Genomic DNA, 13,180 nt, shown 5'->3' on the forward strand with positions numbered 1-13,180 from the left:
GGTCTGTTAAATTGTTAAAAAAAAAAAAAAAATACATTGTGAAGATGTGTTATTTCATATTTGACATGTGAAATCATATAGTAACCAAAAGTGTTAAATCAAAATATATTTTAGTAGCTTCAAAGTAGCCACCATTTGCCTTGATGACAGATTTGCACACTCCTGGAATGAGTAGATGTGTTCAAACTTTTGACTGGTACTTTAATATATAAATAAAATGACATTGCTCGTTCTAATATTGCTTAATTTATTGGAAACCGAACATGCTGTTTTATGGTGTGATATTGTCATCATTATACAATATATGGCTCACATAAGAGCTCAAGTAATAAGAGTTTTTAGCATCACAAAACATATACATCAAACCAAAATAGCAAGCACTAAATGCCATTTTCCTTTGAATATTTAATGGGCTGAGTAATGATTGAAACCTCCACAGTGAAACTACACAATGAAACTTTAAAACAAATGAGATTTTTACATTATTTTTTACTTGCATTTATGAATTATATACACATTACAAAAGCATGCAAAAATACAATTAAGAAAATAATTTATCAAAAAACATTTCTAACTAGCCTATTATTTGAACCATTTGTTTCAACATAGTTTTACTAGACACACCTTTAAAAAGACACCCCTATCAGTGAGTGATACATTGTGTGTACGTGCATGTAGATGACAGCAATGAGTTCACACTTTTCAAAAATACTTCACTTTTTTTTTTCCCCCTCACCGAGCTGACGGTACAATTTAATTGTCATTAACTGAATTTCAGGATCACCACTTTTAATGTCAATTGCTTTCAAAAAGAAGTTCAAGGCATCATCAAGTTTCCCCTCAGAGAAAGATTGTTTTCCATTTTCCACATGGTTTTCATAAATCTTTTCTTCAGTCATAGCTGAGGAATCACAGCTGTTGACACATTCCACAGTCTGTAATGTGGCATCTTTTCCACTGGCACATTGGTCCATTCTTTCACTAGAAACAAGTTCATGATCACCGGTAGATTCCTCCAAAGAACTTTCTTCCTCCTCTCCCATTTCAGATTCTTCAACATGCATTGGCTCACTTCCACCTTCCTCACTTTCCTCTTCATTCTCAGTGTTTAAGGTTTCCCCTGTGGGTTCCTCTTCCATGAGAGACTCATGAAATCCAGTCACCTCACAAGATCCATTCACCTCACTTTCCTCATCAGTGTGCACCAGTAAAACCTCAGCTTCCATGTCCTCATCAAGGTCCTCTACATGCTCAATCACGGAATCCACAAAGGAACGTCTTGAGGCCACAGAGGTGTTCACTCCCAAGCTTTTCCTGGTTTTAAAGGAAATGGATCCAGATTTAACAGATTTTGGTGTGGAGGAACCAACACCATGGAATTCTTCATCCAAGTTCCTGTTCATCAAATGAGGCGTCTCATCTTCGTCAATGTCATCCTCCTCACTATTGTAAATTAAAGCTTCTCTTTTTTTCTTGAAAGTAGTAATGTATGAGTTTTCAGAAACAGGGGAATTGACATGAACATCTGCTCCATTCTGTTCAACAGCTCCAGTCACAGAAGGCTTGTCATCTGCATTGAAGCTGACATCCATCTCTAACTGGAAACCTGAATTTCCCACAATGGACTCGGATTCCTCTTCTGGGAACATATCACTAGCGCTGTCCTCTAACTGTAGATTGAAATTTCCTCCAAAAGACTCAAGTTCATCAACTTTGGAGGATGTTTCTGCATGACTTTCTAGGCTCTTGTTGGACATCTGTAGTAGCATAGAAAGTCTTTGATTCTTCTGGGATTTGACAGGTGAGATCTTCTGGTCCATTGTCAAGTCTTGGTGAAGTGACAAGTTCTGCCATTGTGGGGAACCATTGCCATTTGGCTGGTTGTCTTGTTCCACTTCAGAGGTAACATGTCCTACGGCAACAATATCATCCTTTGCTTCTGATGACACATCCAAAATCTCTTGAGCGGAAATGTAAATTGGCTCACCATCCAACAACACCTCAAGAGACGTGTCTATGGGAGAAAGATGGTTGCGCTTTATGAACTGTTCCTCAGTCGCAAATGCCACAGTGGGCCCTATAATCTCAATGCTTTCATCTACAGCTAGATCAATGAATTTGTTACTCAGATTGTGGATATCTTCCTCGTCACCAGACCCAGAATGGGTAAGATCCACCAACACAGGGGAGTTGAAGTTGTGGTTATGGCTAGAATAGGAGGGGCTGGGTTTTTCATTCTTTGGCTTCTTCTCAGTTGACCCCACTGTATAGTGTTGAGGGCGTTCCCGCAGATGTGCCGGCTCAGTGTTTGACTCAATGCGGTCAGCAAACTGCTGTTGCAACTCAGATTCCACCTTCATCAGCTCCTGAGCTTTCTGCACCCTGTTCTCTATGTACTTGTGAGCTTCCTGATCCCCAGGGTCATCTTCATTGTTTGCTACTTCATGCGAGAACATGAGGTCATGATCAGATATTCCAAACATCTCCATGGAGTGAAGGTGGGCGATGTGTTCATCCAATTTAGGATCTGTGAGTCTTTGTCTCGAGTGCAGTGACTGCAGCTGCAGCTGTGTTGATGAGGATCGAGTGTCTTGTAGTGTGAAGAGTTCTTTCAGGTCTTGTTTGCTGAAGTACCGGAATGGATTTTTCTTGTCCCCGGTGGTCTGTCTGATCAAGGAGTCTTTGAACACCTGCCGTCTGTAGATCTTCTCCTCCACTGTGCCACAAGTGATCAGTCTATAGATGACAACGTTCTCCGTTTGTCCAATGCGGTAGGCCCGGTCAACGGCCTGGGCATCAGTGGCTGGATTCCAGCTGGGGTCAAAAATAACTACTCGGTTTGCTGCTGTCAATGTGATGCCAACTCCTCCCACTTGGGTGGTCAGGAGAAAGACTGAGTGTTGCTTGTTGGTCTGGAACATTTCGATGCGCCGCTCTCTTTCTGCGAGGTGTTTTACTGTGCCATCAAGTCTCACCACCTTGAAACGCTTGTTCACTAGAACCCGTTCAAGAATGTCCAACATCTTCCTTGACTGAGAGAAAACAAGTGTGCAATGGCCTTCTTCCTTAAGCCTTTCCAAAAGTGCAATGAGAAACATCATCTTTCCAGATTCTGATATTAGTGTTTCATCAGATATGTTGTCGATTCTGTGTGCAGCAGATTCATTTTCATCACCATGATAGTTTGCACTTGTTCCTTCTTCTAGGCCTAACTGAGCAACAGCCCTGGCAGAGAGAAGTCTTGGGTGGTCACACAATTTCTTCAGGATATTCAGTTCAGCCAACGGTGACCTGGTGGTCATGAGTAGCTCCTTGATGTTATCTAGGGATAAGAACTGATTGTAGATTTCCTCCTGAACTGAGCTCAGGTACGTCCAGATAATTAGATCATTCTTCCTGGTGAGGTTCGGCATTTCTGCACCACCACCACCACCAGTACTACTACTTGGGACTTCGTTTTCAAGGTCCTTTTCACAGGCTTTCACACGGTTTTGTGTTTTTCTCTGTACTTCTGCCTTTGTCCTCCTTAGGAAGTATGGATTTATGATGGCCATGAGGTTCTCTGACATCTTGAGCCCCAGGGCCTTCTCACCTGGGGTGGCATCCTTCTCTCTTGCACGGGTGATGGGACTTTCATACTGTGTTTTGAAGGTTTTAGAAGTACCAAGAAGTGCCCCTTGACAAGCAAAATCAAAAAGAGCCCACATTTCTCTCAGATTATTCTGTACAGGTGTGCCTGTAAGAAGTACACGATTCCTGGCAGGAATTGCATGTGCACTTTTGGCTGTCTTGGTTGAGGAGGTTTTGATCTTGTGTGCCTCATCTAGGATTACATAATCCCATTTGAATTCTCTACCATTGTAAGACGAGAGAAGTTCCCAGTTAGTGATCAGCATTTGGTATGTAGTGATTATGACACCACCTCTTCTTTGAATCTTCTCCAAGTTCCTGTTGCGTTCCACTTTGTTTGTGCCATGAAACTCTTTGACTCTCATTCCAGGAGTCCATTTGGCAAATTCCTTGGTCCAGTTCTTGATGAGTGAGGTTGGCATGATGAGCAGGGTATGCTTTACCAAGTCAGCATCATACATACCAGAGAGAAACGATATGACCTGAATTGTCTTCCCTAAGCCCATGTCATCAGCTAGGATTCCTCCTTGACGACCATCTCTGTGGAGACCGTACAAAAAAGCAACCCCCTCTTGCTGATGATCATACAGTTTGTCATACATTTCTTTGAAAAGCATTAGACCACTGTTGTTGACATTGACAAAATCTTCATCCTCACTCTCTGAGCCTTGCTGTGTCATCTCTTTTATAGCCTCCTGAAGTTTCTTTATCCTGCTCCAAAGTTTATCACCAGGGTGGATGTCATGGGCCAGCTTGAACAGTTCCAATGATTTTGACATATTTCCTTGTCTGGCAGCATCTTTTCCACCCCTGATGTACCTTTAAAAGAAAGAAAACACTTGTAAATGTTTGTTTTTTAAAGTAATAGAATTAGATAAGTCAGTAATCTATATCATAATAGGATATCGTGTATGATACAGCTGTTGAAAAACAGCACAAAAAGCATTGCGACGCAGCAGTTCAAATCTTGGTATGAAAGAATGTATGACAAAATGTCTGCAGTGCAGACATTTCCATCTTGTCATTAAGACCAGTTTCCACTTCTCAGCCTAGAGCCAGAAGGGTATACCGTAAATTACCGACATTGCCTTCCTCTTACCTAAGCAAAATGGTTCTGATCTGTAATTTTCGTTCATTATGCTATAGAAAGCTCTTGCAGGTTTGTTTGCTCAAAACACATTATTTGGTCACCAGTAGCCTTGTGCATCATATTGATTCCTGCTATGAAATTATCTGCCTGTCGAAGGCTAAATTAGAATTTACATTGAAATCGCAATATTGACATGTAATATCTATATAGCAAGAGATTCAAATTCCATGCAATATTTTGAAACACCACCAAGCAACGTGTGACAGTATAGTTTACTCCGTATGTCAGTCCTCTCCTCTTGAGGCTGCTTCCCACACACACACCAAGCCCCACCCCCTGTCAATCAAGCAGCACAGTTCCTTCTCCTTGCTATTAGATTCACTATAAATGTGCATGCTGTTAGGTCAAATCCAGTCAAAAGATTGTTCCAAACAAGAACAATGCTGCATTCCACCTAGCTTCCTAATATAAATGATTCCAACAGTGCACCCAAGTGTTTTGATCTATATCGCAAATAAAAATCTCAATATATTTTGCCCTTATCATGCCCTAAGCTGGTCCCTGTTCCACTGCTGTGTGGGCGAGGTGCTGTGCGCACAGGGAGGGAGAGATACAACTACTGTTGTTTTTGTTAGAGGTACATATATGCCTTCGGTGAGTATATGATTTATTTCTCAACATTAAGGAAAATGGCACCACCTTACAATCTGAGTAGGCTTGTTTTGCAGGACATTTACGGTGACTACATCTAGTAACACAGGCCTAGCGCTGGAAAGCTTTTGTAGGACATTAGAGATTAATTAATTACATGGTTCATAAAGTTAGCAAAAGTTCCCACTTCCTCAGGCGGTTAATTATGTAGCATAGCCCTACGCCTTATATGCACAAAAAGCAATCTGACCATTCTGGATACTATTTTGACATGTTGACAAACAAAATATGAATCACGCATTCCCTTGATTATGTTAGATGAAATAGCTATATTTTTCAGTTGTTTTACCTAGCAATGGGGGGGCCTTACACTAATGTCCCCCTTCCCCCTATTATATATATATATATTTTTATATACGACTGAAAATGTCCTCCGAAATGCTGCGTTCTTTTTTAATTATAATGCAAAAATATTCTAAGTAGTAAAAAGATATAAATGCATATTCATTTTCAGTATTTGATTACCCTTATTTTATCAGGTAAGTTGACTAAACACATTCTGATTTACATCAATGACCTGGGGAATAGTTAAAGGGGGGGGATAAAAGAGCCATTTGGAAGCTGGGGATGATTAGGTGGCCATGATTGTATGAGGGCCAGATTGGGAATTTAGCCAGGACACCGGGGTTAACACCCCTACTCTTACGATAAGTGCCATGGGATCTTTAGTGACCACAGAGAGTCAAGGCACCCGTTTAACGTCCCATCCAAAAGACTGAACACTACACAGGGCAATGTCCCAATCCCGGGACCAACCAGGAACAACCCTGCTTAGCTTCAGAGGAAAGATAGCAGTGGGATGCAGGGTGGTGTGCTGCTGGCTCACTTGTCTGATTCGCACCTGTGACTAATCCATTACGTAAACCATGACACAGTCAATCATTCTAAGACATGTTATACTGAAATTATATATGGTTATATGTCAAAATAATTATAGCAGTAGCGTAAAAGAGGGGTTGATGGGTGGTGGGACACAATGCAGATAGACCGGTTAGCCAATGTGCGGGAGCACTGGTTGGTCTGTTTAAAAATGCTGATGCTCCAGATACTCAACTAGTCTAAAAAAGGCCAATAGTCCAACTGTTAAATGTGCCTGGCTTTATAAATAATCTATATACAGTACCAGTCAAAAGTTTGGACACACCTACTCATTCAAGGGTTTTTAGTTTTTACATTGTAGAATAATAGTGAAGACATCAAAACTATGAAATAACATTTGGAATCATGTAGTAAGCAATAACAAAAAAAATATGTGTTAAACAAATCAAAACATACACTATCTTTCAAACGTTTGGGGTCACTTAGAAATGACCTTGTTTTTGAAAGCAGCAAATTTTTGGTCCATTAAAATGCAGGGTAGACATAGTTAATGTTGTAAATGACTATTGTAGCTGGAAACAGCTGATTTAAAAAAAATTGAATATCTACATATGAGTGATGGTTGCTGATAATGGGCATGTGTTCCAATGGCAAGTTGTGTTAGCTAATCCAAGTTTATTATTTTAAAAGGCTAATTGATCATTAGAAACCCCTTTTGCAATTATGTTAGCACAGCTGAAAACTGTTGTGCTGATGTTAAAGAAGCAATACAACTGGCCTTCTAGAATGGTTGAGTATCTGGAGCATCAGCATTGGTGGGTTCGATTACAGGCTCAAAATGGCCAGAAACTAAGCATTTTCTTTTGAAACTCGTCAGTCTATTCTTCTTCTGAGAAATGAAGGCTATTCCGTGCGAGAAATTGCTAAGAAACTGAAGATCTCATACAACGCTGTATACTACTCCCGTCACAGAACAGCGCAAACTGTCTCTAACCAGAATTGAAAGAGGAGTGGGAGGCCCCGGTGCACAACTGAGCAAGAGGACAAGTACATTAGTGTCTAGTTGGAGAAACAGACACCTCATAAGTCCTCAACTGACAGCTTCATTAAATAGTGCCCGCAAAACACCAGTCTCAATGTCAACAGTGAAGAGGTGACTCTGGGATGCTGGCCTTCTATTCAGAGTTACAAAGAAAAAGCCACGCACCATTGGAACACAGGAGTGATGGTTGCTGATAGTGGGCCTCTGTACGCCTGTGTAGCTACAATAGTCATGTTCAACATTCGCAGTGTCTACACTGCATTTCTGATCAATTTGATGTTATTTTAAATGAAAATTTTAATGGACATTTCTAAGTGGGACATTTCTAAGTGACCCCAAACTTCTGAACGGCAGTGTATAACCAAAATAAGCCATTCCGCAGATGCTTTCATCCATGCGTGCATACATTTTACCCATTGGTGGTCCCAGGAATTAAACCCACCATCCTGGCCTTGCAAGTGCCATGCTCTTCCAACTGAGCTACAGAGGACCACTATCTTTGTTGCTTAAAAAAAATGTCCGACAGCCATTTTTATCTCAATATCAAATAAATTCTGCTAGGACTGTCTGGGTTTGGTTTGAGTGAGGGGAAAACTGAAACCTAGCCTCGATTGGCAGAGAGGTTTAGAACTTTTTCTTATTGGTCTGTTAACTAATTTACCGCCGGGTGATATCATCAGGCAGACCAGAACTCCATCCCACCACAACAGGCTGAAATGTCAGGTGGTCTATTACTCTAAAATTGCATTATCATATTTTTCAGTATTATTCCAACCTCAGGAAATATATATAAAACACAGGAAACTCACATTTGACTACACTGGGCCTTTAACAATGCTTTTTATGTCTGTACCTGACTTGTTGCCCCTACCCTGGGTGTAGTTTACTTCAAAATCTTCACCACTGAGGAGGTATGAAGAACCCAGATGTGAAATACATCAGTGATTCGTAAAAATAGTGGAATTAGCGGTTTGCCTACAAAATACGCCTGCCACTGAAACTGATGCAAAAAGATACAAATAGTGGAATCATGCCACAATTGGGCTCACTAGAAAATGCTAAACAGGGTCAGAATGGCGTTACATAATTAATGCACTAATTTTACAATAAAGCCATGCAAAATGTATTAACTGTAACCAATTTAAGGGCTCCTGAGTGGTGCAGCGGTCTAAGGCACTGCATCTCAGTGCAAGAGGCATAACTACAGTCCCTGGTTCAAATCCAGGTTGTATCACATCCAGCCGTGAATGGGAGTCCCATAGGGCGGTGCACAATTGGTCCAGCGTCATCCAAGTTTGGTCGTCATTGTAAATAAGAAATTGACCTAAACTGACTTGCCTAGTAAAATAAATGTCATTTTTTTGAGCTGTGGGGCAAGCAAAAATACTAATTATAGCAGAATAAATTAAGTTGGACCCTTTGTAAGAATACTAAACTTTAGTAAAACATCTAGAGACCCCACCAACAAATGTTTGCCTTTTGGTATTGAAGCAAACAGGGAAGGGAATAAAACCCAAGTCACTGGTGCGAAAGGCAAACACCCTCCATATCGCACCAATAGGGTTGACATACTTGGTGGGAATAGTAACGGTGGCTCAGAATGGTACCATTACCCCAACTGATACACCAAGAAGATTTAACGAAAGCTAGTTAAGTAACCTGTCATTTTCATCCTCATGCTAACATGTGTTGAGCAACAAAGGAGCTGATTGGAATTGCAGTTTCAGTCAAAATGGCTGCTGTGGCTTCTGCTACCTAGCATGATGACAGTTTTTCGGAGAAACAGACAGCTGTGGTTTGAGATGTACACAAAACGAACCAGCAAGACGGACATAATTTCACTTGTGTTGCCTGGATGTTGCATTGGGATTTCCTGTTCGTCTGTGCTTTGAATGCGTAACAGTTCTCTACGCCACATATTTCAAACAAGTCACGTTTCGATTTTGAACATGCGCTGTGTATTGTCAAATGGAAAGAACAACCTGCCAATGGAGAAGAACTTCCCCAAAAATCAGCCAAGAGACAAAGAAGAGGCAAAGCAAACTCCCACTACCATACAAAGGCTTCGACAGGTGAAGCAAGCCCACATTTTCTCCAGGAAATGTGCATATTCTATTTTAGCCAATTATAGGGCCCAATATATTATCACCCAAATTCAGTTTGATTGGCATTTTTCGTAGTGTTTTCAGATTCACTTAATTTCATTTAACAATAACAGAAGTGGATGTTCTAAGTACACAATAAGTATTTAACCACATCAGGAGACCAGTTAAAGTATGGGAAAAATATTTGGGGAAATTATGGAGGGTGTAGTTCCCTTTAATTCAACTGTGCACCTAGCAAGAGACCATTGCGTTACTAGCAGTGTTTCTGTACTGCACATGCAATGCCATTGTTTGCTAAACAAATGTGCACCCAACTGATAGACATCATGATATCATTCTGCCAGGTAGGCCTATTTTGCAGTCAACATTTAATTGGGAAGTTCTTGGTAGACAACCTTTAGAAATTACTGTTTCAGCATGAGTTTCTGCATCACAGATTTGTATAGGTCCCTATTTGTCTTACTTTAGAAGTGTTTACTTTAGGCTGACTATTAGCATATATTTAGTTGCAGTGTCCAATCAATTTAATGTCCCAATCAACTTAAAATATCTACAAAATAAGTTTTGCGATGACACACTCCAAAAGGCTACAGCTAACATTTTTTCCTTTTACTGTTTGCAATTCATAAATTATTATTTTGATTCCCATGATTTGATTTGATTTGGGCCCTACACCCAAACAAGGGCACTGCGTTCATTCACCTCTGGCCTGCTCGCCTCCCTACCACTGAGGAAGTACAGTTCCCGCTCAGCCCAGTCAAAACTGTTCGCTGCTCTGGCCCCCCAATGGTGGAACAAACTCCCCCACGACGCCAGGACAGCAGAGTCAATCACCACCTTCCGGAGACACCTGAAACCCCACCTCTTTAAGGAATACCTAGGATAGGATAAAGTAATCCTTCTCACCCCCCCTTAAAAGATTTAGATGCACTATTGTAAAGTGGCTGTTCCACTGGATGTCATAAGGTGAATGCACCAATTTGTAAGTCGCTCTGGATAAGAGCGTCTGCTAAATGACTTAAATGTAATGTAAATGTTGATTCACCACGATTGAACCGAACCCCAACTACTACAATGGCAAAGTGAATCATTCGGTTTGTAAAAAAGAACCGATTCACATTAATTAAATCATTGTTTTACAATTTTCAGAAATGTGAAGCGGGGCATCTGTTTTACAGTAAATTCAATGTATATAGTCTAAACTGTTAAATGTATTGAATTCTCACTGTGGACATATTGGAGGACTGCATAATTGCAAATGGAAGATTCATTCAATGCGTATAAAAGGCTCACGAGAGAGGTGATTTCCCATAGACAAAGTAAGAGCTACAACACGAATACGTGTAAACTCTTCAGAATTGTGTTCTGTGGGTGTCACTGAGTAGACTGACTCAATTCAATGTATACACAATCCATAGGTAATGCTGTACAGTGCAATATGAATGTTCAATGCATATAAATTAAGACTAATAAGAGGTGATTTTCCACTAATAGTCCCAAAATAAAGCACTACTACTAGACTAACATTATTTAGCTTTTCAGAATTGTGTTCTGCGGGTGTAATGGAGACAGTGATACCCCATTTCATAGATCCACGATCCATAGGTAAGGCCATGTGTGTACAGTGCAATATGAATGTTCAATAATTAATAGGCTGACTAGTGAGGTGATTTCCCCACACTCAAAGTCCTGCAATAAAAGCTACCACAGTAATATTTGTGTATTTTTCAGAATTGTGTTCTTAAGAGATTAACATGATAATCTTCCTCCCACATACCTCTGGTAGGTCTCCGTCTCCTCAGTGTCCATTGACAATGACCTATAAAATAAGCATAATATTAGCACCTTAGTAGGGATGTGCATCTTTCCATTTAAAAACGATTGGATACTTATCTAGATACATGGACCCCGATACAGGAACAATACGTTTTATTGCGATATGGTTTTATTTGAATATGAATTGATGTGATTCGATGCACTAACATTTATTTCAGAAACATTTACTTTGTTTACGCTACCTAACTAATTCTACTAGGAATACAAAATGCCGCTCACATTTCCACATTTTTATTAGCTTTGTAAAGCGAATTCATGTTCAGGTTTGAAATCGCGAAAATCTGTCGAATATCCAACTTAAAACTGTCTTTACCTCGGTTAGTGAATCGGCGATTCGTAACATTTGAATGTATTTTCTGACCAATGTATGCTACATTTGGGTCGGTTTGGGGTCCGCGGACAGATGCAGTATCTCAAACGTTTGAATCCGGGACCGATGCACGTCGCTGAAACATTACATCCCAACACCTTACTCTGGATTTAGCCAGCACATCTGTCCTGCTTGCTTAAAACTGCACTAGGTTTCTACAGGCCTTATTTGTAGATTAAGACAGTCTGGAAAACGTACCTCAATTCGGGAATAAGAAATGTGTTGTACTCGAATTGTGCCATTATCCCAACTGTTACACAGAGAATATGTAATTACTTTTTTTGTTGTAAACTATAGTTTTCGTCCTCATGCTAGCTAGCAGTAGCCATTAAGGAAAGGCACCTGGTGTTGAACAACAAATGATTCAAAACGGCTGCTGTGGCTTCTACCTATAAGATGACAGCGAGGTCAATTTTCGAGAATAAACTAGCAGTCGTTCAATCTTCCCAAATGGCACAGTTGGGATAAATGGGAAAATTCGGAGTACAACACATTGCTTATCCCTGGATTGACGCCTCAGTTGTGCCGGGTTAGCAGTGATGTAGTTAAGCTACACAGGAAGCCTGTCTGATCCTAGTGCAGCTGTAAACATTTTTAAAAAACTTTCAAAAATGTAAATGTAAACAAGTGGTCGGCCATGCTGGCAAATAGGTGGGTTGGTCAGCTTTACAGTACTATCCGGATATTTGACTTCATGTGGCTATAGTGTAAAAAAATATGATTTATACTGGTTTCGCCTCTTCCTCCCTGGCTAACGTATATAGCTAGCTAAGCAGCTAAAATTTACGTTACAAAACCATTTGGCCGTATTGAATTATTCAATACTTAGGTTAAACCAAAACAGTTAATTATCTAGTAACAACTACAGTAGCTAGCAAGTTAGCAACATAATTGCTAGTGAGGGTGAACTTCTCTAGCTATAGCTAACATTGTATTGGACAGGATGCTAAACGTGCAGTAGTTAGCATTCAGCAGGCTTTTTTCTTTAGAAACTTACTTCTCCAATTTCTCCGACATCTTCGCAATTAGGTGATTTGAGTTGTCCATTGTTTTTGTTGGGATTATTTCATTTGTGATGCATTGGGACTCGCCTGTGCTTCGCTTTGCCTGTGCTTCGCTTTGACTGCGCAACGCCAACGGATCTCCCCGCCAAATATTTCAAACGAATCGCATGTTTCGATTTTGCACATGCGCAGTGTATTATCAAATGGAAAATATTTTAAGTGGGAGGAACCAGCCAATATAAAGGAATTTCTCTATGAAAAATCAGTCAAAAGGTAGGTTTCCATTCAGTTGGCGAATTGATTTCCATGCGAATATTCTAGAAGCTGCATATAGAAAATATGCCAATATTCCCTTTAGTGGCCAGGTCGCAATTGTAAATGAGAACTTGTTCTCAACTTGCCTACCTGGTTAAATAAAGGTGAAATAAAATAAAATAAATAAAAAGTGGTGTTTCCACCAAATAAAAACCAGTGCCTGATGACGTAGTGCACACAACTTTAACATTTTCGCTTAAATGTTAATTTACCAAATACAAATCTAAAGTTCGTGTTTCCATCGCATTTTCAACCCTA

The 13,180-nt window shown here is 40.2% G+C and overlaps 1 protein-coding gene across 1 annotated transcript; it reads right to left on the minus strand.

The window, feature by feature from the left end:
* Positions 1 to 227: 227 nt before the first annotated feature.
* On the minus strand, positions 228 to 12,768 carry ercc6l (excision repair cross-complementation group 6-like). The gene is made up of 3 exons (XM_035780533.2): positions 12,601 to 12,768; positions 11,175 to 11,216; positions 228 to 4,449 (listed from the first exon to the last, which is right to left on the minus strand). The coding sequence occupies exons 1-3, from the start codon at positions 12,648 to 12,650 to the stop codon at positions 714 to 716; spliced, it is 3,828 nt and encodes a 1,275-aa protein (XP_035636426.1). The 5' UTR covers positions 12,651 to 12,768; the 3' UTR covers positions 228 to 713.
* Positions 12,769 to 13,180: the final 412 nt, after the last annotated feature.

The sequence above is a fragment of the Oncorhynchus keta genome, chromosome 11 (assembly GCF_023373465.1).
Source record: "Oncorhynchus keta strain PuntledgeMale-10-30-2019 chromosome 11, Oket_V2, whole genome shotgun sequence".
NCBI lineage: Eukaryota > Metazoa > Chordata > Actinopteri > Salmoniformes > Salmonidae > Oncorhynchus > Oncorhynchus keta.

Coding starts and splice junctions, on each gene's coding strand:
- ercc6l (XM_035780533.2), bottom strand. CDS start 12,650: ATGGACAACTCAAATCACCTAATTGCGAAGATGTCGGAGAAATTGGAG. Junction 11,217..12,600: donor ATGTCGGAGAAATTGGAGAA/GTAAGTTTCTAA, acceptor CTTATTTTATAG/GTCATTGTCAATGGACACTG. Junction 4,450..11,174: donor GAGACGGAGACCTACCAGAG/GTATGTGGGAGG, acceptor TTTCTTTTAAAG/GTACATCAGGGGTGGAAAAG.